The sequence below is a fragment of the Polistes dominula genome, unplaced genomic scaffold (genome assembly GCF_049000335.1).
Source record: "Polistes dominula isolate Pdom_NZ unplaced genomic scaffold, Pdom_raw_medaka contig_15, whole genome shotgun sequence".
Taxonomy (NCBI): Eukaryota; Metazoa; Arthropoda; class Insecta; order Hymenoptera; family Vespidae; genus Polistes; species Polistes dominula.
The window spans coordinates 9,530,875-9,555,297 of NW_028300915.1; the positions used below are offsets into that span (position 1 = coordinate 9,530,875).

The 24,423-nt window shown below is 31.6% G+C and overlaps 2 protein-coding genes, 1 long non-coding RNA gene and 1 pseudogene across 9 annotated transcripts in view; 1 reads left to right on the forward strand and 3 right to left on the reverse strand.

The window, feature by feature from the left end:
• Rpn2 (Regulatory particle non-ATPase 2) overlaps positions 1 to 24,423 on the forward strand; it is a 77,190-nt gene that overhangs the window by 31,668 nt on the left and 21,099 nt on the right. The gene's annotated exons all lie outside the window — the stretch shown is intronic.
• LOC149033256 (uncharacterized) lies at positions 223 to 1,477 on the reverse strand. The gene is made up of 2 exons (XR_016175878.1): positions 1,322 to 1,477; positions 223 to 1,095 (listed from the first exon to the last, which is right to left on the reverse strand). It is a non-coding gene; the product is annotated as an uncharacterized LOC149033256 (long non-coding RNA).
• Positions 12,982 to 14,153, reverse strand: LOC149033257 (uncharacterized; annotated as a pseudogene).
• 5-HT2B (5-hydroxytryptamine receptor 2B) overlaps positions 21,977 to 24,423 on the reverse strand; it is a 116,464-nt gene continuing 114,017 nt past the window's right edge. For all 7 annotated transcript variants that reach the window (XM_089170146.1, XM_089170145.1, XM_089170142.1 and 4 more), the window contains 2 exons: positions 22,968 to 23,491; positions 21,977 to 22,806 (listed from right to left, as the gene is read on the reverse strand). In XM_089170146.1, the coding sequence (XP_089026272.1) occupies positions 22,199 to 22,806; positions 22,968 to 23,491 (1,132 nt within the window). In that variant the 3' untranslated portion in view covers positions 21,977 to 22,198. The remainder of the gene's footprint in view (positions 22,807 to 22,967; positions 23,492 to 24,423) is intronic.

Consider the following 24,423-nt stretch of genomic DNA (forward strand, 5'->3'; position numbering starts at 1 on the left):
TGTACAACAAACCGAACATTATTAACGTCATAAAATCAAGCCGATTAACCCATTAACTGCCAAGTTTTTGTTGTTGAAGTTTTTGGCCGGATAAGTCATGTATATGCACAAAAGTTTGTGTAGCAGTATAATTATATTCGAATTGTTTTGTCTTGAAAATATTTAATATTTTTGAAAAAGTCCCAAATGGGAATTGTGTCAGGTTGCATGAAAGAAAACTAATAGGAAACTAATTTTTTTATTATATGCGTTTTCTCATACATACAAGCATAGATATTATTTATGCCATTTTTTCATACAGTCCACAAATAACCCGACATTTCATTTGCCACATGTTTTCTTTCATTTGTTTTGCACACTGCGCCTTTTCTTTGTTTTCTTTCAAGAGTTCTTTCTAAGTAATGCCCTATTGGGTCCGTCCTTACGCTTTTGGGAACACGTTTCGACGCTTGCTTTTGTAGAGAAGGTCTACCATGATTTTTAGGATTAAAAGGAGATGCTCGCTGCAAATATGCTCGTGCGATATTTTGTCGAAATTCCAACAATAGCATGGCTTTGTTAGCATGGCAATATAGTACGTAGACGTTTACAACTGTTGTCATTATCTCTTCATCAAATACAGTTTTAAAACCCTCAATAGATGTCTTTCCTTCTAATTACTGCTTTATTTGTGATCGAACATTCTCAATGTCATTATCATTTCCAAGTATTTTTACAAAGTCCTGTCTTACTTTTTGCCAATCTAAATTTGTTTCTTGACTCTTCCTATTAGTTTGTTTTATACGTTATCGTTTTTGTACAGTTCTAGTTACATTGTTGTTATTAGAGACTGTGCTTGCAGAAGCTATACTCAGAGCACTCGAATGAACTTCTAGCCTACCGGGAACATCTCTGGGACAGCTGTCTTCTAATGTAGTCTCATCAATTCCTTCGATATCCGAAACAATATCGACTTTATCAAAAGGAAGTTCAACAATATCAACAGTAGTACCATCACCGTCACTTTCAAAGAAATTAGGGTCATCTACAGCCTCTTCTAATTCGGCAAGCGTAAAAACTTCCTAGTACCCATCTCTCATCAAATAAAAATAAACCCTATGAGAGAGAAAAAGAAACTTGATATCAGCCACAATCCCCAAATAGGTATTGTTATAAAATGATCAATAAAATCATTTCAATAAAAAACAAAAGACTGAGTAAGTAACAGATCGTTACTATAACCTCTAAATTACATATTTATCCACGGTATTTCATTATAATATAAAAACCACACCAAAAATATAATGCTTCAAGTATGACAATTCTATTCTGGTCAACTTACAGACGAATTTCAAATTTATTCGTTTATTGTAACGAAACGAAGCACAGAATACACACTTTCCGCCACCCACAATACTAACTGAAATATATAAAATGAAACAAAACAGTCGCGCGTACCAAATATATTTTTGGCGCTGAGTGGTGTACGTAAAATTGAGGATCGTGGTAGCTAATGGGTGTTAAGATGAGCTGGTCACGTGGCGCGCAGGGGGAAGGATCGAACGGCGCATAAAATACTGGTTGTTATACCGAACGGGAAAAGACCACTAGGTAGACCGAGACGTAGATGGGACGACAATATTATTTCGGAATCTTAACCGCTTCGCTGGCACAGACGAGTTATCTGTCAACGACGAAACTGCTTCTACAAGGTCACAGACCTATTATTCCGCACTGCGGTACCGTTTGTGTATTGCCACAGACATATCTCGCGTGCTCCATTATTAACTTAAGAACTTTAATTCGGAAAAGCGGTAATTTTGGTAAGGGTATATAATAAAGCAAAGCTTTGATTTAAGGATATTTGAAATTTATTATTTCTCTGTATGGTACAATTCAAAGCAAGGAATTGCATATAACGCGATATCACAATTCTTACAATAATAGCTAGTTTCCTTACGAATCGATGCTGTTTTGCACCATACACAACGCTTCGTAAGATAAAATGTTTTTTTGTTGAAGGTATTTTCTTTAAGGAACATCTGGATTGAAAGCGAAGCGGATGGAAATGATTCTTGTTTCCTTTCTGTTGAAAATTATTTTCTTAGTTATGGTATATTACGACTGTGATCTTGTACAAGCAGTTTCGTTGTGGTGAGATAATTCGTCTGTGACCTTGTACAAGCAGTTTCGTCGTCGCGAGATAACTCGTCCGTGTTAGCGAAGCGGTTAAAGAAATAGGCTACGAGGACCGCGAATGGAGGAGACACGCTCAGGGACGGGAACACTGGTGGGATTTGGTATTTGCGGCAATGAACTTTTGAGTTTCTAATGCCAATTAATAATAATAATAATAATAATAATAATAATAATAATAATAATAATTTCAATAAACAAACAAGTAAATCTTAAATTTCCATTTCTATTTATTGTCGAATTGTGAGTCGCGTTAGTATCGATATAGATTCTATCTTGACATTGTTTATTCCAGATGCGAATGGACGATAAATCGAATATCGATACTCGTACCATGCCAGGAATTCTAACAACGTCGAAATTAACCTATGCGGCAAACCAACCATTTCCAAACAGTTGAAAGTTGTCGTTTGTACTTGTCCAAAATAGTTACGATTCTTTCAAGATTTTCCCTTTTTTACCCCTTAACACCCTATATTTCCCCCATCTCCCCCTCATAACACGTTTTATATATTTACTTTTGTCCTCGTTTTTTTTTCAAGGTTAAACCTTTTAAACTTTTTTAGGTTCATAGGAAAAACCGATAACTTTCCCATAAGTTTTACGAATTAATTGCAAAATCACATTTCCGTTTTAATTATTTTATTTTATTTCCTTGTAACCTTCATGGTATATTGTATTTACGTCATAACCTGTTGCTTCCGTTAACAAGAGAAAAGTGAATATAATTTATTTCGAAATCGTAAGAGTGATGAGGAAAAAAAAGTATGTTAATAATGTGTTTGATATAGTAAGGAAAGTAGCACAAAAACAGAGAATGAATCATGGTTCTATTTTTAAAAAAGGTTATGATAACGGTATAGGAAAAATGTAGGCAAATTAATTTCATTATAATGTAATAATAAGATTATTATTTTGATCGTTCAGTAATTCGAAAATAATTTGGACATCTGTGCGTAATACAATGAAAACATCTATCCTTCCTATCTCTATCTATGTTCAATTCTATAGTTGTTGTCTGTACTTGGAACACTCAAACTGCAAGTGCACCTGGTATTAACTCGGATTTAACCCGGTCTCATCCTTCTCTAATTGTAATCACACTCGGTCTCGTTGATTGACGCGTAGCAACGTCATAATAACGAACAGCAGCACTTACAGCATCCACCGGGTTCCACAATATTCTAAAATATACCATTTAATGTGTTGTTCATATATGTGAATTAGAGTGGTCGTTATTTATCTTTCTGAAAAATGTTGACGAATGCAATCCCAACTATCCCATTCCCTTTAATTCCGCTGGAAATAATATTTCATATTCTCGAATTTATATTTAAATTTAAATTATAAATCTCCGAAAATACAATGTGAAATATTACGCGTGACTAAAAATATTTAATACAAAAATAAACAAACTTTCTCGAATACACTTTCTTAATTTGTTTTAATAAATGATATTTAAAAAGTTTTCTTAAATTCGTTTTATTTGAATTGTATTATATAAAAGAAAAAAGTATACGCCATCGAATTCGAATTGAATTTTACGCTGGTTCGGGAAGATTTCACGGTTTTTGTTTCAATCATATTACGTTAGAAATAACTCATATAACTTATAATATTAATAATATTTTTCAAGGAAATTTTGGAGAATGCAATAAATTACTTTGATTGTATTATAATTTATAATTTTTAAAATACAATTATCAAAGATTTTCACTCTTATGTATATAATAAATATTTATTTTTAAAATAAATATATGAAATCTCAATTACGTTTTTTGATGTCATGCGGTATCTAACACAAAACATGCATTACGCATATATTATAAGTTATTCGAAGACATTGTGTTAATATTAAGATGAAAAGGTCTTATATTTAAGGATAATTTCTTTTTTAAACAATTTTTTCGAGTTTGAATTGCGAAATATATTCGGATATAAAGTAACGACCACACTAATACATAAATAGTGTAGTATATCTTTATCTTTGTCTATCTATATAAAGAGATCTATAAAATGTATTACTCGGCAAGGGAATGAGGATAAAGGTCTACCTGGATAGATAGAAATGAGATAGAAAGAAAGAAAAAAGAATCATATAACACGGAAAAAAAGAATGTTTCTAGGCTTTTTTATGGCGCGCGCAGTTTTCCATTTGATGCAGCAAAATACGAGGACATGCGGACGTACCATGAAAATATGCTGAAACAGAAACCATTAACCTCGGCTTATAGGACCTTCGTATTATGTTATTGACGATATTTGTTCATTCATTCATTTTTTTCCTTTTATTATTTTTTTTTCATTCTGTCGTGTGAAAAGAAAAAGGAAAATTTTCTGCACTTTTTATTACATCGACAATGATTCAAAAATGCGATGTTCTAAGAAGATTTTTCTTTTTATTTTCCGAATATCCATCGTTTCTCATAATACGCCTCATTTATTATTTTTCATTTATTTTCCAAACAATAGAAAAACTATTTTTTCTTTTAAAGGAAGAATAGTTAGGAGTTGTTAACTATATTCTAACGTGAACTATCTCGATAGTAATACAATCTACATTTTGCGGTATATTTCGTAGACCGCGTGCACTCGGTACGCTAACGTGCTTGCGGAATGCATTATGGAAACCGCAACGCGTATTGAATGCAACTGTGTGCTAGGATGCACATGGCGAATCATAACCACGCTCGAATACGATCCCAATGCATCCTTCTATACTGACAACGATATATATTCAAGATATATCTTTGCTAATCCATTAAGTATCTTTGTTTGACAATAAACAAAGCTTTTGACTTTGCTTTTAGGTTAATTAAAACAGACAATGCTATGCAATTGTTACTTATAATTAATATTTTAATATATATTAATTAAAACTATATTTATATTTATTTTCAATATTAAGTTTTATTAAACATTAATAAAGTAATATTTAATAAAATTAATCTTTATGCTAGAGATTTTTGTTTGGAAAACTAGATTTTTAATTTTTTGTTATTATTTTCTAATGTCAATGTTTCATTCGAAAAAAAAGACAATTAATGTAATTAAACTTCTTAAATCTTTTTAAGGATTTCCTTCTAAATAAAAAAAAGAAATAATTGTAGTTTGATATTAATGAGACTGAGAATCAACACGTGGTTGCGACTTGCATTCGACGCACGAATTCTATTTTTAAAATGAGAAACAAAAGGCTGGGAACACGTTCGAATTTACTTGCGAAAAATATTAAAACTGTGATGTGTAGTAGAAATCAAGTCCTCTCTCTCTCTTTTCTCTTCCTACATTGTTGCTTTATTTAATAAAGATATCGCAAATGGAAATTTTTCATCATCGACTTAATAATATTCCACGACAAAAAAAAAACAGAAATCCTAAAAATTTCAAAAAAATAAATAAAAAGAAAAAGAATCATGTGTGCAAATCACGCGTGTTAGAAGTGAAACCTTCAAAAAACTAAGTTTTGAGAGAATGAGACGAATGCACAGTTTCAAGAGTAAGATAATTGTAGGATTTATTTATTATAATATTATTACTGTAAGATTTATTGAATTGAATAGAAGTATTTATTACAATAAAACAAATACTTAAATATTAAGATTTAATTTAACAAGAATAAAGAGATAGAAATCGAAATAGTAAGTCACAATAGTTAGAAATTTGAAACTCGTAATTGTACTCGTATTACACTCGTTCACTCACAACTAGTCGTACCGAATCAAGAAGGCGCTCGCTGCCTTTTCCACCGTGTTTATATACGGGGCATTCCACGTCAAATCGGCCACTTTTGATCCCGACCCCTTTTGATTTGGCTGAAAGTTTTTTATCCTATTCTACCCTATGAAAAACAATTTTCAGAATTTTTTCAAATTTTTTTACCATCCATGAAATTTAAATCCATTACCATCCATTTAAAATCCATGAAATTTTCGCATTTTTTAAGAAAAACCGTTATTTTCTCGAAGTTTGCCATTCTTCATTTTTTTTTTAATTTCTAAAAAAAAACTTTGACTTATTCTGCGATTATCCCCGCCAGTCCCAGAGTGGGCCGAGTTAGTTTTTTATTTTTTTTTATTTGATTGAAAAAAAATTTTTCAATTTTCAAAATTTAAAATGTTATTTTTTGAAAAACTTTGTTTTTTGAGACTATAAATTAAGTATAGCATATTGTAAAATTGTTTAATTGCATTAATTTAATTTAAAAAAAATTAAATTTAAAATTTTGGAAATTTAAATAAAGATATATTTATATACCTTCCAGACTCATACAGACTAACATACTTACACAACTTAGAAAGCAAACTACACACCTTCTTTCTTTCTTTATTTCGACCGTCGGTTCGTTTGTACGTTATTCTTTTGTCGCCTACCTATACGCCTATCTCAGTTTATTCTTCTACCTTTCTATCGCTCCTACCTACAAACAGGTTTAGTATCGAAATTATATGAGTCCATGCTTCATAGTATGCAGTCGCACACAACACACACATATATTAGTCCAGTCAAAATAGCCCTGAAATCGGGTTTTTGAGCTATACGGCTGAAAAAATATGGAAATTATCAGAAAAATGCGTACAAAACTGTGGGCAAAGTAAAAAAGTTTTCAACCACCGGGAAAGGGGTGAAAAAAATTAAAAACTACCCCAAAATACGATTTTTGGATTATATGTTGAAAATATCAAAAAAAGTTTCAAATAAAAGTTGTAGAGCATAAAATTTTAGGCCTATCACTCTCAGACCATTTTTCCCCTAAAACGCACCCTTTCACCCCTACGACGGTTCAAAGTACTCAAAAAATGAAAATTCAATAAAAAATATAAAAACTGGACTTTTAAAAATTTTTTTTTTTAATTATCTTTAAAAAACTACAAAGAACAATCGTAGGGAAACAAAAAATTTTTTTTCATCCCTTCTATTAAAAATCAAGGGGTGAAAACGGTTTTTGCTCGATATTTCGCTTAAAACGGGTTATTTAAAAAAAATTTCTTTTTCATATGAATTTTTAATTTATTTTTTAAATTTTGGTGTTGAATTTATATTTATAAATATTTACCTGTAGGAAATATCCCAATTTAAAGACAGGTAATTATTCCCTTAGTCCTACGCCTTTGTAGAAGGAAACAGAAAATGAAGCTATCCTGCTCTTACTCATTGTGACGTAGTTCGCCATGGCACGCATGCGCAAACTCTTAGTTTACATGCGTGCAAGAGAGATAGTCAACCTATGTTAGTTTCGTCCAAATATAAACAGTATAACGCGTTAAAATACTTTTTCTTAAATATATTCTCTTTTTCTTCTATATTCTCTATAGCTCGAGAGTCTCGCGCGCATCTGTGACAGCATGATAGATTTTTGAAAATATCTCAAAAAGTAAGCGAGATAAAGCGATTTTGTATTAATTATGTTTTGCAGACAATTTTATTTGCTACAAAAAAGGTTCAGTACTAAAATATTTTATCTTCCTCATTTTTCGAGATATATTAAAAAAATTAAAAAACTATTCCCACCTTTTCTTACATTTTTGAAAATATCTCAAAAAGTAAGCGAGATAAAGCGATTTTGTATTAATTATGTTTTGTAGACAATTTTATTTGCTACAACAAAGGTTCAGTACTAAAATATTTTATCTTCCTCATTTTTCGAGATATATTTAAAAAAATATAATTACTCTCTTACCTGATACTTTTTATTAAGTTTCACCACTGACAAGGACAGCGCAAGGTCTTGCCCTCTCGGATTTTGTTCAAATTTTGCAGGATGATAGATTTTGCTTACCTTTTTACGAATATATATGGTTATAGGAGCCACTACTCAATAATTTTTGAGATATTTGCAATTAAAAATGCTTATGATACTATCTAGTGTTTAAATTTACTTCTGAAGTAAGCAATGGTATATAATAGGTTTAGGATAATGACAACGATTCGGCGATTCGTTCCAATAGTGGCCGAGTCTTTTAGGGTTCGAATCTTGGGAGGTAAATTTTTTTTTTTTTCTATTTTTATATGTAAAGATACATAATAGAGTTTAAATAAGTTGAAAATAAAATGTCTTAAATGACTAGAAACCTTATAAGAGTTTTTTTTTTATTAGCATTAAGGTGGGAATAGTTTTTTAATTTTTTTAATATATCTCGAAAAATGAGGAAGATAAAATATTTTAGTACTGAACCTTTTTTGTAGCAAATAAAATTGTCTGCAAAACATAATTAATACAAAATCGCTTTATCTCGCTTACTTTTTGAGATATTTTCAAAAATCTATCATGCTGTCACAGATGCGCGCGAGACTCTCGAGCTATAGAGAATATAGAAGAAAAAGAGAATATATTTAAGAAAAAGTATTTTAACGCGTTATACTGTTTATATTTGGACGAAACTAACATAGGTTGACTATCTCTCTTGCACGCATGTAAACTAAGAGTTTGCGCATGCGTGCCATGGCGAACTACGTCACAATGAGTAAGAGCAGGATAGCTTCATTTTCTGTTTCCTTCTACAAAGGCGTAGGACTAAGGGAATAATTACCTGTCTTTAAATTGGGATATTTCCTACAGGTAAATATTTATAAATATAAATTCAACACCAAAATTTAAAAAATAAATTAAAAATTCATATGAAAAAAGAAATTTTTTTTAAATAACCCGTTTTAAGCGAAATATCGAGCAAAAACCGTTTTCACCCCTTGATTTTTAATAGAAGGGATGAAAAAAAATTTTTTGTTTCCCTACGATTGTTCTTTGTAGTTTTTTAAAGATAATTAAAAAAAAAAATTTTTAAAAGTCCAGTTTTTATATTTTTTATTGAATTTTCATTTTTTGAGTACTTTGAACCGTCGTAGGGGTGAAAGGGTGCGTTTTAGGGGAAAAATGGTCTGAGAGTGATAGGCCTAAAATTTTATGCTCTACAACTTTTATTTGAAACTTTTTTTGATATTTTCAACATATAATCCAAAAATCGTATTTTGGGGTAGTTTTTAATTTTTTTCACCCCTTTCCCGGTGGTTGAAAACTTTTTTACTTTGCCCACAGTTTTGTACGCATTTTTCTGATAATTTCCATATTTTTTCAGCCGTATAGCTCAAAAACCCGATTTCAGGGCTATTTTGACTGGACTATATAACTAGGAGCGATAACTACGAAGCATAGCATAAAGAGGAGACCGAGAATAGGAAAAACTGTATAGCTATATTCTGTCTCATTCTCTCGCAGGCTCAATCCTATATGTTTGTCTCTTTTTCTCTTTTTACTGAGTATCGTGGTCGCTGCATCGAACCGCTGCATCGCTGCCGTGTTTCAATTTTTCAAATCATTCCCTATTCTAAAGAAGTTTTCACTTCAATAAAAGTTTCAAACAATTGTCGTATTAAACGTAAAATTTGACCGGTCATTAACGAATGGTCCAAATGAAAACTTTAATCAAAGATAAGGAAGAAGAAGAAGAAGGCGAAATAAATTTTCAACGTAAAATTTCATCGTCTTTTACCATTTTTTCGCAAGCAATTTCTTCATCGTTGTTGGTAGAGACTAGTTGGATAGGAAGGTACGAAAGATAGATAGATAGAGATAGATAGATAGAGAGAGAGAGAGAGAGAGAGAGAGAAAGAGAGAGAGGCGTTGTAGAAGTTCTGCAAAATTGCTGTAATTGGTAATCTGCACAATTAGCTCACGTCTGGGTGCTTCCTTCTCGGACGGAAAGATTCAAGGGAAAGCTAATTTTCGAATTTCTCTGTCTCTATCTATTTTTCTGTCCTCTCTCTTATCCATCTACCGTCCTTCTCTCACTTCGTGGCAAACCACGATCAGAGATCTCTTGCCAAGGACCTTACTAAAATTCCATAGACTTTACTATGGAATATAAATGCTTTCTTCGTTTGCTTATTTTATTTCAAAACCGTTTTTATTTTTCTTTCTTTCTTTTTTCTTTTATTTTATCTCTCTATTTCTCTCTTTCTCTCTCTTTCTCTTTCTCTTTTCCTCTCTCTTTTTCGTCCCAACATCGTTAGCAACGATCTGGACATTTTATCTTTTATTTTCGCTTAATTTCCAAAGTAGATATCCTTCGTGACAGATAAAAGGATAATCGGGATAGGAGTTGATTCATCTTAGATAGAACGAATATATTCTACGTCAAATTTCGATTGAATTTAATTCAATCAATCAAGAGAGTTATTATCCACAGAAAAAATTTCATTATTCTTTATCAACTTTAAACCTATCCATGCGCTCTTAAATGACCGTATTCTATAATTTTTAAAAATCCAGTAATTTATAAAAAATTCTGTAAAAACGCATAAAATATACATTATTCATTTCTAAATGAAAAAAATGCTCGGTTCACTATCTAATTAGCTAAAATCTCATTCTGTATATTAAGATTAATATTTTTTTGAGATAGATATAGGTATACAAATGTTGGTTAATTTATAGTGTTAAAATTAATGTACAGTAAAAAAAGAAAAAACGAAAGAAGTTCCATTTTGAGTTCAAAATTATTATTTTCTTTTTTCTTTTTTTTTTTTTTAATTTACATTTGAGGAGAATTTTAAGCAAGAAACTTTAATTCGTGCTAATATTTTTTTTCGGCCTCGGTCTTTCTCTCCTTATTTTATTTCCTTTTCTTTTTTAATTTGATTCTTTTCCAATCAAGATTCTTTCGAAGCTTCCATCGAAAAGAAAAAAAGAACATTCTAATTTATGATTATTTATGATTTTTTCTGAATGGTATTTATCGTTCATTTACATTTTATTGTTTATATTATCTAGTTATTCTTTTTTTTTAATTATTATTATTATTAATATTTAGGAAAATCATGAGATAAACGATTTTATAATTTTATGATAATTATCGAAATTGATTTTGGTTGAAATTTGTAAACAATTGTCCTTCGAAAATGTTTGTAGAATTCACGAAGATTGATTGCAAAACGAGCTAGTAATTCCTATCTATCTATCGGGATATTCGGATCAAATAGTTGGAGGAGGCGTGACGAATAACACGTGCGTCAGAAACACAAGTCCAGCTTTCTTGATAATCGAAGGCTTACCTTTATTAGAACGATCCTAACGTCAGGGATATTCACAAAATACCGGTTCTTATTAGACAAACGATAAATCGATTTGTCAATATTTGCCCTTCTTTTTATTCCTTAATAACTGATTTAAAATTTATCTAAACTGATATCTTCGTAGGTACACAAATTGCAAGCACAATTATTATTGCATTTTACTTTTAACTAAATTACAAAAATATCTTATCTACGATATCAACATATGCACAAATATATTTGCTTTACGAATAAATAATATCAATGTTTTTTTTTTTAATATACTAATCATTGTATATTTCGAAAACCAGTACGAAAAAATTACTTACACATAAAATATTTGAAAAGTTCGATATAAAATATTAATAATTTCAAATACAAAATAATTCGAATTTTTCAATACAAAATTAAATTAATATAAATATAAATTATTAATAAAGGGTATTACTTATTAGCAAATGCAAAAAATAAATTTGAATTCCTAAAAAAGAAAAATTCATTCGATACCCTTAATCATTGATCATAATTTAGTAATTCGAGATGAAATCGAAAAAAAGGAAAGAAAAGAAAAAGAAGTTTCGCTTTCGTACGGTCTCGCGACTATACAGGGTGGGGCAATAACTATTAGCACCACAGATATCTTCGAAACTATAAGGTTCACAGAAATATATGCTGAAATAAAATTGCACAGTACATAGGGGGCCATCCGATAGCGATAATAGTTTTTTTGCAGGTGGAGGTACTTTGGACATTTGAAAGTCGCCTCCATTTTTTCAAATGGATCGGTATGTTTTTGTTTCTGTATCATGATAGAGGAGCTTAAAACGAGTTCAACGACCTATCACATAAGGTCATTGAAGGTCATAGAAAGTACATAAAAGTGATAATTATTTTATCAATGGAAATTTGAATGGCAACATCTACGCTAATTTTATCAAGGATACATTGGGTCTTCTGCTAGAGGAGTTACCTTTACTTACACGACCAACCATGTGGTATCAACATGATGGATGTCCAGCACATTATTCATTGATTGTACGAAGAGAACTTGATGAAAAATTTCGAAATCGTTGGCGATAATACTTACAGTTATGGCAGTAAATAAAATTATACGTTTAGTAGGTGTTCGAAATGATGACCATCAGTATCAATGCAACATTGAATTCTTTTTACGATTGATTGACTTGCAAGTCTTACAGTGTCAGAACTTATTGATGTACAGGCTGCAATAATTCTTTGTTGCATGTCGTAGAGTGTAGTTGGTACTTCTTTGTACACTTTATCTTTCAGTGTTCCCCATAGAAAGAAATCTTGAGGTGTTAAGTCTGGGGAACGAGCTGGCCACGATATTGGACAGCCGCGTCCAATCCAACGATTTCGAAATTTTTCATCGAGTTCTCTTCGTGCAATCAATGAATAATGTGCTGGACATCCATCATGTTGATACCACATGGTTTGTCGTGTAAGTAAAGGTAATTCCTCTAGCAGAAGACCTAATGTATCCTTGATAAAATTAGCGTAGATGTTGCCATTCAAATTTCCATTGATAAAATAATTATCACTTTTATGTACTTTCTATGACCTTCAATGACCTTATGTGATAGGTCGTTGAACTCGTTTTAAGCTCCTCTATCATGATACAGAAACAAAACCATACCGATCCATTTGAAAAAATGGAGGTGACCTTCAAATGTCCAAAGTACCTCCACCTGCAAAAAAACTATTATCTCTATCGGATGGCCCCCTTTGTACTGTGCAATTTTATTTCAGCAAATATTTCTGTGAACCTTATAGTTTCGAAGATATCTGTGGTGCTAATAGTTATTGCCCTACCCTGTATACTTGATGAATTACGGGGTTATACGCAGTTGCGAGGCTCAAAAAAGACGTTTTTTTTTTATGAATGTTTTATAGAAACAGTTTTTATTTATCAATTACAAGTGATGGTAATTCAAATAGAGCCTACTTTTAAGAATACAATAGTGCGTCGATCATGTAAAAATATTGATGTGCACCGCTCCTGTAGATGATCTCCCGAACGACCTCCAAAAAAAGGCGCTTGACGGTGATCTCCATTTCGGCGATTTGGATAATCTGAAATAAAAAAATATGGTGGATTCTTTTAAAGGATAGATTAATGCAGGTAGTGGACGAAAGAATAATAAAAATTATAATTTTTGACAAAATGGTATTTATTTGAAAAAAATTTTTCGTTTTTGACTGAAATTTTCGCTCCAAATTGATAAAAAAATCGTCCAATACCTGAGGAATATATATGAGAAGATTGTGTAAAAATATGAGACCGATCGGTTGAGCCATTTCTGAGAAATCGAAATCACCGACTTTGAAAACACCGTTTTGAGAAAAACGCGTTTAAAGTTTCAGAAGTAGTTTACACATAGTTAAAATTTTTTTTCTTCAACTTACATGGTATCATCTATTTCAAGGCCATAAGAGGGACCCTTTGCCGTATCGGTAGCTTCTAATAAGTCCAACTAGTGTTGTCGTCGAGCCATTCTTCCTTCTCGCGTGCTCCCATGCGCTCTCGCGTCGGAGATCATCATACGCTCTGCGTCCTCTTTGTCGACATAAGCATGAGCTGCGGTACATAATGAAAGTCCTAATGCACTCATAAAGTACAGTAATGATTTTGTACCTTCATTAAACATTCCAGTTGCAATGTAAGCCGCTATTTCAACAACTTTAGAGCCACATGGAACAATTTTTGGAGTTATTTTCCATATTAACTGATTATAACTCTCATTATTATTTTGTGTAAATCCACCAACACACCTTTCCAATAATTTTACGTTGCTAAAGTCTTCATAAAATGGATATATAGATTTAGCAACATCAGCTAGTAAAGTAGGATAATCATGGGTGTAAGAAGATAATGTGTCTATTGCTAGCGCTTGCTGCCAACTACACCATTAACACGATTTTCACACTTATCACACACTACACGAGTTTGAAACCAAGTCTACGGGAATAAGCATTTTCAAATTTTATTTTTCCGTCACAAGAGTTACATTTCACCTAATCACTTATCTCAGCAAATACTTAATATTTAGATAAACAATATTTTATCTCTGCTGCCTATCGTATTTAATGATATTTTATTTCATAGGCTTATCGCAGGATGTTTCACAGAAATTGAATATTATAGAAAATAACAAATATAAAGTTTATAGTCTACAAAAGATTTGTGGTACGGCGAAAGATTTAGTACTGAACGCACGACTTTACACTTTGTCGTGGCCTTAACCCTTTCGCTACGAGCGTCGCCCATAAGCGACATCCGCGCGATGTCCTGTGTGTACGAGCGTCGCCTATAGACGATGTCAGCCACCTGACCTCAGACCGGCAATTTTTTTTACGCATACTGCACGTCGATTGCACTTGTCTCATTCTCTGGTCTGCTCACGCGACACGGTGGCCCGTTCAGTGGCGTCACTCCGACGGAGAACACTTCCGTAGCGAAAGGGTTAAAAATTCAGGTATATCTCCGAAAATATTTATCGGATTAGCTTCAAATTTTCAGAGAATATAATTAAATATATGTACATTCCGAAAATGCAAAAAAAAAAAAAATCGATTTCATAAAAATTCTCTAACTGCGTATAACCCCTTACAGCAAGTTCTCTTACGATTCATCTTACGTAGCTTTCCATTCGTAGGCGGGTTGAATGAAAGAACACTTTGGTAGAAAGAATATATTTCTCTTGGGGGATCCCATTGCCTTTTTCGTTGAAAAGTAACCGGAAGGAATACCCTTCGAGCATGTGTATTTCTCTGTACGTTTTGTTTTATTTGTGTGTGTGTGTGTTATTTCAGAAGGAAGAACACTTAAAGAGAGAAAGAGACGGAAAGCGAATACGTAGATGTGTGTGGGTGAGAAATAAAGGGTAGAAGGGAAAGAAAAATCAGAGATAACGTTTAGAAAAGAAATAAGAACTTCGTGGTGTTGTATATTCTTTTGTTTTTCCTTTTTCTTTGTTTTCTTGTTTTGTTTTGTTTTTATTTTATTTTTCCACCCTTTTCTTTCTCCGTCTCTTACTATTTTATTTTCTTTCTTTCTCTTTCTCGGAACTTTTTCGCGCGTTTCTACACTAACATCGATAACAATGAGAAGACTTTGAAGTCCCAACTAGACAGCTCTGGCTTTCCTTCTGTTCGCATTTCAGTTCTTTATCAGAGGCGTTTGAAACGAAAGGGAGACTCAGAAAAAGCATGAGAACAAATAATTAAAGAGAAAGAGGAGGAGTGGATGAAGGTAGTAGGGTGAGAGGGAGAAAAAAAGCTCTTGCTAGACATCAAAGTACTTTGTTGCATCGAACTCTCTCGCTTGCCATTTAAATTTCTACCCCCAACGAGATTGAAGCTTACTCCTTTTTTCCCCTTTTTTCTTTATGTATGGCTGTCTTTTTTTTCTTTTTCTTTTTCAAATGTCGAAATTAACATCGGAAAAAAAGTCTTATCGGATATATCAGAATCGAAAAATTTCGAGTTTGAACGAATTGGGAATTATATAAATTTTGGAAGTGTAAATTACTTTAATACGAATTTCATTTTTATTTGTTAGTTTTATTTATTTACACGTTCTTTAATATCGAATAACGAAGAGAAAAGCTCTCTTATAATATTTTATAATACATTATTATGTGCGTACATTTTGTTTTATATATATATATATATATATATATATATATATATATATATATATATATATATACTTAGGCTTTCTTTAGGTTCTTTTATCGTCTTTCTTATCTTTTTCGTTTAATAAGAAATAATAGAATCGATCGTAGAAAAATCTTAAATGTATGTATGTACGCAGAAAAACGAGAAAGTATTAAGTATATGTATAAAATGAAAAAGTACCCTTGTTTTTATTTCGTTTTTTTATTATTCTTTCACAAATTTTTCATTATTTCATACTTGTTTTTATCTGTAAAATGTTTAACGATCTTATCACGTTGATTATCTAAACGTTCTTCTTATTCTTGTTCATAATTTTTTTTCCTTTTTTTCTTTTATCCCTTTTTTGTTACTTAAACCGAGATTATAACTTTTGCTTATAACTTATCTTTATTTTAAGCGTACTTTGTCCCCTCGCTTTAGGTCGCAAGTCGCACGACAAAAGTATTCAGATACAGAACGAATTAGTTACGAGCGACTCTCGACTTTTAATAATCAATTTTTAAACAAGCATATTTTTTTTCTTTTCTTTTTCCTTTTCTACATTGTTTTGGTTCTTTTTTGTTCATTTAACGACTTTTCACAAATTACAATTCATCTCGAGAAGAGGTCATCGTTGAATGGTTTAAGGACGATAAATGGTACAAGGAATGATAAAATAGCAGAGGACTAAAATTATCAGTAGATTCAACATCCGCGATATTTCTCTCGGTTGTACATTTGATCATCCTTATCAACTTTCTCGTTATCTGTTTGAGGGACGGGTTTTCTTTTTATTTCGACCGCCTTCGTCATTAATAATTCCGGAAATGGGAGATAAAATCACGTCCTTCTTTCTTTCTCCTCCTCTGAGAGATGTGTTTTCACACTTATCTTTGAATAAACGTTGAAAAAAATAGAAAGAAAGTAAGACTGACAGAGAGAGAGAGAGAGAGAGAGAGAGAGAGAGAGAGAGAGAGAGAGAGAAATTTCATTCATATGAAATAATAAAAAATAAATCCTAACATTTTGATGATGACCATAATCGCTTGCTCGTAATTTCATTTTAGTATAAACACGTTCGCAATGGGATCTTAATTTAGTATCTTCGTTGTGGGATCGTACTTTCTCTCATTTGGCATCGCTGAAAAAAATGCTATGACATGACAATAGTCGACGTATCATCGGTGGTACATGCCGTCACGAATGTGTTTAACCCTTTCGCTACGGTGGGCCTCGCCGCGAAGTACCTCGTCTAGAACGGAGCGCCGTACCGAAAGTGGGAACATTAAGCGTGCGCAGTCTTTAGCATTCGGAGCCTTTTGTCTCAAAAACGACTTTGTGACATTACTTTTAGAAACAAAATGATTTGTGTTCATAATTATGTGACTATAGTCTATGACTATAGTCACCCGTCGTGTGCGGGTGTCGTTTTGTGGCGGGTGACTATAGTCACCCGTAGTAGTGAAAGGGTTAAACAAAAATATTTAGATAATAAATATTTGATAAAATAAATAAAGGGTTGAATATAATTAAAATCATACATCATGAGTATATTGTGAAAGATTTAAAAATGAAATATAAAATACGAGCGAGAAATGATAACAGTAACCAAACGAAATTCACAGTTACCGAAGTGTTAAGCATTTTTTTAAATAGATTTGAAAGTGTGAAAACATTGTCTCTGACATTTCACACTCCTCGTTGATAATAGTCCAGATTCGTCGAAATTTCGTCGTGCGAAATTATTCTCTGCAAGTCGAATACGAAAGTCGGTCACCGACCATGCGTTAATAAATGGAATAATTAATTTCGTTTTGCTTGGTAAAACGTCAGGATTATCGGTATTCCTACATACATGGTTGTACCACTCGCGGCATCGATTAATCTCAATTCGTGTGATACGAAAAGAGAGAAAGTTAAAGAGACAGAAAGAGAGACAAATTTTGACAGCGATTGCCATAATTAAGATAGTTTTATTAATTGTTCTTTTATAAGGTAATTATCTTATTCTTTTAGAAACGATTAATCATCTCACAGAAATGTATTCTTCTCATAAATACATATACTACAATAAGACTCTAATTGCATGCAGTTGATCCGATGATCCGATAAGTCAGTATGCAGACTTGATTTGCACGTAATTACATGCGATCTACTGATCAGATAATAGATAAGGAGCCACAAAATTGATTTCTTGAAATTAATTCATGTATTATAACTTGCTCCTTTACCTAACATTATATCTTGCTCCTTTTACCTCCTTTTTGTGACGTTTTGTAAAAAGAACGCAGTAGCTACATTAGATTTATTTTCTATGTGAAATATGTTCTGTTTCAATTTCAAAATATTTAACAACAAAGTTATAAGAATAAATATCAGTAATTAAACTTGAAACAAAAATTTTTATCTCTAAAAATAAAGAGAGGCCCTTTAACTTTCAAACAAACGCTTTAACAATTGTACGTCGTGTACACTTGTACATGTGTATGTCGAAATAACTTTAAGATTTTCCATATATTTTTGGTCGGAATCCTCTTCGTATGAATTTGAGAAATCATAGTAGCTTCGAAGATAGAAAAAAAAAGAAAAAGAGGGAGAAAGTAAGCTTACCAAAAATATTGGATATTTTACCACGAAATATGTGAAATTCAAGAGAGAAAGAGATAGAGAAATGAAGAAGGGCTGTAGGGTTCGTAAGTTATGAGTTGTCACTTGTATTCGAGTCGCTGAAAAGTAGGAACCTTCGATAAGAAAAAACTTTGAAGAACCGTAAAGTATTGTTTACGTATGATACATGTATGCACATTTATACCAATTTTATTATTTTCTATTATTTATTATCGTACGAATGGTAAAAAAGAACTAAATTAACTCTGCAGGTTAAAAGGTTACTGGCTTATCAATCGTAAAATCGTATTTAATACAAACTCGTTTGTCCACACACACACACACACACACACACACACACACACACACACACACACACACACACACACACACACACACACACACACACACACACACACACACACACACACACACACACACACACAATATGTGTATTTTTCTCTGTCTCTCTTTTCCTATTTCTCTCTCTGCTTCATCAAATTATCTAATTTTCTCTACTGCAATACAGTGGTTGACAGATATGTAAACTTATCATATACAAATACATATATATTTATTTAGATACCCTACAATCCGAAAATTTGTATTGTATTTTACTATGCAATTTGGAAAGTTACACAATTTACTAACATCTATTGCGATAGAAATAGCTGTGTTTTTTTATCAATGAACATTTAAATAAATACACAGAATTGAAATAGATTAGCGTGAAATAATATTAATTTATAGCAGACGATTCTTCAAACGTGATCCTATTCAAAAACCGTGGACGATAAAGATGGGAGGATTGAATGCAATTTTTGTCTCTTGACTATCTTTTTTTTCTCTCTCTCTCTTATTCTTTTTTCTTTCTCTCTCTTTGGTATACGTTCGAGCAATCGATTTTGATTCCACAAATCAGTTTTTTTTCTTTTTTCTTTTTTTGTGAACCTTTCCAAGCAATCTCGATACATATTATCTAGAATTTATTTATCATATGATACGATGTAACTCATCGATCGTATTTTACGAGTATTCAGAGTTCTTACATGTTCATTTTGACCTTAATAATTTAACTTTTAAAAGAGTAAGTTTTAATCGTAAATCTATTACATCAAATATAAATCGAATTCTACGTCTTCTTATTTTTCTTCATCATTTTCTTGTTTTATTTTCTTTTTTATGTTTTACTTTTTCCTTTTGTGTTGAAAGTTCGTTGATGTTAGCTGACGTAAATCGAAATGTACGATAATATTGAAAAATCTCACTTGCGTTGCCGCATACATTATTACTATTATTATTATTTTACGTTATTAGATATTATTAATAAATTATCGTAAGTCAATATTAATTCTCTTTCATAACAGTAATTTTCTTAGTTCTACGAAGATCGCAAGGTTCGCGATATTTTTATTTAACGAACGCCATTAAACATATGCTTTAAGTCTATTTATATTTATATTTATATTTATATTTATATTTATATTTATATTTATATTTATATTTATATTTATATTTATATTTATATATTTATTTACATATGCAAATATTTTCACTTTACTAATAAAAATATTTGGTACCTCGTTTGCAAGGACGTTAATAAGATCAATCGATTTTTTTTTCAAGTCTTATCGTAAAACTTCTGGTCATCTTCGAAATCTAATAATCGGAATATTATTTTATACAGCCCCCAAAAATACGTCAGATTGTTCGCGCTTTATTCCATATTTGTGTCGATAATTATGAGAGTACTATAATACAAAACAGATTTTTTTAAATTGATTTTAGTATTTATTTTATATTTCAATTTATTTTTATTATAAATTGAATAGTAACATCAATTTTTTTTATTTTTAACTATCAACAGGCATAATTACCGACGCATGTATGCATGCATAAATATTTCTTAATCGAATTACGTTTAGTGTATTATTGAGCAGTAAAAAATTTATCGAAAGCAATATAATTTCTAGTTAAAAAGAAAATTTTAAATAATAAAATGTTACGATACGTCTCCAAGTAAAACTTGTTTCTTTTAGCAAGTAAACATATTCGAAATTTTTTGCTAGTATTAAAAATTATCCGAAGCTTTCTCAGCATTGTTTTCGAAAACACATGTTTGCATACTTTAGAGTTTGATCGCAATATGCGTAAATGTTTGACTTATTCTTTCAGTGGATTTCCCAATTTTCACATACCTGGGATTTAAGTATTTTGATCAAGAAAAAAGTCATCTAGGAAAATACAAGATTTCCCACCAGAGAGTCTAAGAAAATTGCTTTTCTCTTCTTTTACTTGAAATCTTTTGACAACCAACCTTGATTTTCTATTGCCAATATTCGTTCAAAATGTAAATATATACTTCGGTAAGGAAATAGGAATGAGAAAAATAACATCTTCGTATCTTCGTTTATCATAGCGTTCTATAAACAAACTGCTTCAGAATAACTGCTTATAATTTTGTATTAATACTTAAAGACATGTAATTAAAACGATATCTGAAATTTTTTAAATATATTCTACGTGTGTTCATGTTACAATATGACTTAAATTGATGATTTTTTATTTTATTGTTGAGGTATTATTAAACCGACTTTTTTAATATGAAAGAAGAATTAATTGTTAGAGTTATTTTCTTTGCTCATTTATCCACGTAATTGTTCGCAGATATTGTAACAAATTTTGTCGTAATAGCAGCTATAATCTTTTATAATATTTAAAATTAATTGTTTCAAGTGTTTTTTGTTCGGGCACAATTTGATTACGAAAATGTATTTAATTAATGTTCCTAGTAAAATTTGTAAATAAGGGATAGTAATTATGAAACATTATAAACAAGGTATAAGAGACAAGAACTCGCGGTGCATATTCAAAAGACGGAAACGATTAACGAACTATCAACAATTAGGTCTCCACTTTTGTTTACGAGCCATCATCAAAATTTATTTACTCGAGGATTAAGGATCCTTTTAACGATCTATTCAAATTGATTTAGTACGCCTTCCGGCATATCACTCAACGATTTTGCGTAAAAGAATTACTGTAACGTAAAACGTAATGTATTAAAATATTATCAAAAAAGAACATGACAAACCGTTTTAACAATCTTTTATTCATATCAACTGTTTTCTAATGTAATATTTTATAATTTCAAAAAAAAAGAAAAATTAATTAAATTCGAATTATTGCTCAAAAGACACATTTTTGTTTTTTATTGCACAAAAGACACTCATAAACACTTATTTTCATATTTAAATTCTATGAAGTATCGATCCTTAATTATGGAAGAAACAACGCTTACATGTTACATAGAAATAATCATGATTCTTTCCAAGAGAAATAGAAAGAACTAAAAAATGTCTTTATTTTTGATTCTCGATTAAAGGTTTCTCGATTAATTTCCGACATGTCTGGATATTGTCGAAAGACATGATAAGATATTTGTGTGATAAAAAGAGATGATATATATATATATATATATATATATATATATATATATATATATATAGAGAGAGAGAGAGAGAGAGAGAGAAAGAAATATAGAAAGAAAGAATAAGAGTTTCATCGACTTCTTTGGGTTCAACCTCAGAGAATACTCTTCCTATTATCAAGCCTAATCTCTTGGAAAGTAAGTAAATGGACGTTAAAGCCTGGTAACGGCAGACCCCGGTCTCCCGGGGCCGAGTGCCTACCTAGATGGTCTCCAAGGTTGATTCCTGTATCTGCAGAGTAGTACCTTTTTAAATGTCTGCCTAAATACCTTATTAAAAATAGTATAAAATATAGGATTAACCATGGAACTGGCATAACCGAGCCACGTAGCAAAATCAAATAAATTATGGCCGATTTGTCTCTCGCAATCTGGACAAACGGCTGGTACTAAATTCAAGATAAAAAATGGCGCCCATAATATAACGAACGTGAAGAATACTATTCCGAGTACTTTAGTAGCTTTTTGTTCGAGTTTTATTATCCTACCATGTCTCGAACTATTCCTCGATACGACGCTACTCGTTCTCGAATGATGACTACGAACACCACCGGGATATCTCAAAAGACATGGGGATGATACATTTCCAGTTTGTTTCGATGACATGCTGCTACTTGCTGTGCCTATAGTAATTGTTGATGTTGTTGTTGTTGTTATTATTGTTGTTGTTGTTGTTGTTGTTGTTGTTGTTGTTGTTGTTGTTGTTGTTGTTGTTGTTGTTGTTGTTGTGCCGTTGCGCGCGCGCATTGTTGCAGCTCGTTTTAATGGAGTTGATCTGGAACACGCCAATTGAGTCCTTGTGCTACCTGTCGATAAAGAAATATCTAATATAGTTTATAATTAGAAAGTTATGATCGTAGAATTAAATAGTTACAATGAAAATTGTTACTTTAAGATATTTATTTTATTATAAATATACTTATTGTCTATTTCAAATATTAACCTTTGTTATGAATTTGAAATTTACCTAAACTAGAACCACGTCTTCCACCCCTCCAAGTAACAACCGAATTAATTGGTATTATTTCGTTGATTCTCGCACTATTCTTTCTACCAAGAAGATTCACCTCGAGTGTTCTTTCAGAAATAGGTTTCATGGTGTCGTTCGATACGATTACAACTTCGGTAGGTTGTGGGGTTTGTTTTTTAGAAGATTCACCGAAATATGGACAAGTGCAAAGTGGTGGCAAAAGTATTGTCGTTATTTCATTATCCGATTTGTCTGAAGATTTCCTCGATTTGGGGTTATCGTCGTTCGCCGAGCTTTTCCTTGACGAGGAGGATCGTCTAAACGTCGTTTGCTCGTTAAAACTGAATGATCTTTTCCGAGGCATCTTAGGTGAGATCGAATCAGCTCGTTGAAGGTGTGCCTCATTATAAGTTGATGCTCTACGCCTATGTTTCCAAGGAATCGGTGAACTTAAATCATCCTGACCCATTGATAAACTCGTCCTTGAACCCGATCCACTACTTCCTCCGCTATCCCCACTGCTGTTATAATAAAAGAAATTATATATTCTGTTCGTTAATTCGAACAAATAGTCAGATATAAAAATTGTTTCAAAGAAAAAAATTGGTAAGATATTTTATGGACTTCGATATTTCTTTTCTATTTTTTCTTTCATTTTTTCTCTTTTTTTATCTTGTACAATTCAATTTTTTTGATTTCGGAAGATAAAAGTTATGCATTGGAAAGTTCCTTATATATATGTATAATATATTCACGTTAAAATCTAATGACTCTATGCTAACTTCAAAGTTTACAAAAGAAAAGAAACAAATAGGATATTTTTACTTCACTTTCAAAATAAAATCCACTTAGCTAGGTATTTTTTGTTTCACTTTAGCATCGGAATCACCGTCGGGGCTATCAAAATGAAATGACAAAAAAATATTCCTATCCTTTTCTTTTTTTTTTATTTCAAATGTGTGAATCTTTGCTAAAAAATACGAACTAGGGAAGATATTTGAAAAATTATTTGTTTTTACATAGGAAACTCTTTAGAAAAAGAAGAGAATAAGGAAAGAGTGAGAAAGGGAGAGAGAAGTGCGTTAAAAAGCCAGCTGCATCGGGCGTTCTTGACATATATCCATCGGTGTGGACATTCCCTATCGATTTCTCGATGCGACACGTCTATGATGCATTTTTACGTTAAGCGAAAGCATCAATAGTGAACCATTATAAAATTCCATTTTAATACCGTATTTAGAAAAAAGCAAGCAAGCAAGTACTGAAGCGAGAGAACGTGGAATTGATCTATAGATCTTTCCATCGTTCGATAGATCGATCATATCGATCAATCTATAGCTTTGTCATTGACAATTTCTATTTTCTTGTAGTCTCTTCAATCCGACCTTTATATTACGAGTGAATATTACTCGACGAGCACTCTGTTGTAACTTTCGCAAATCCTGCAAGCGAC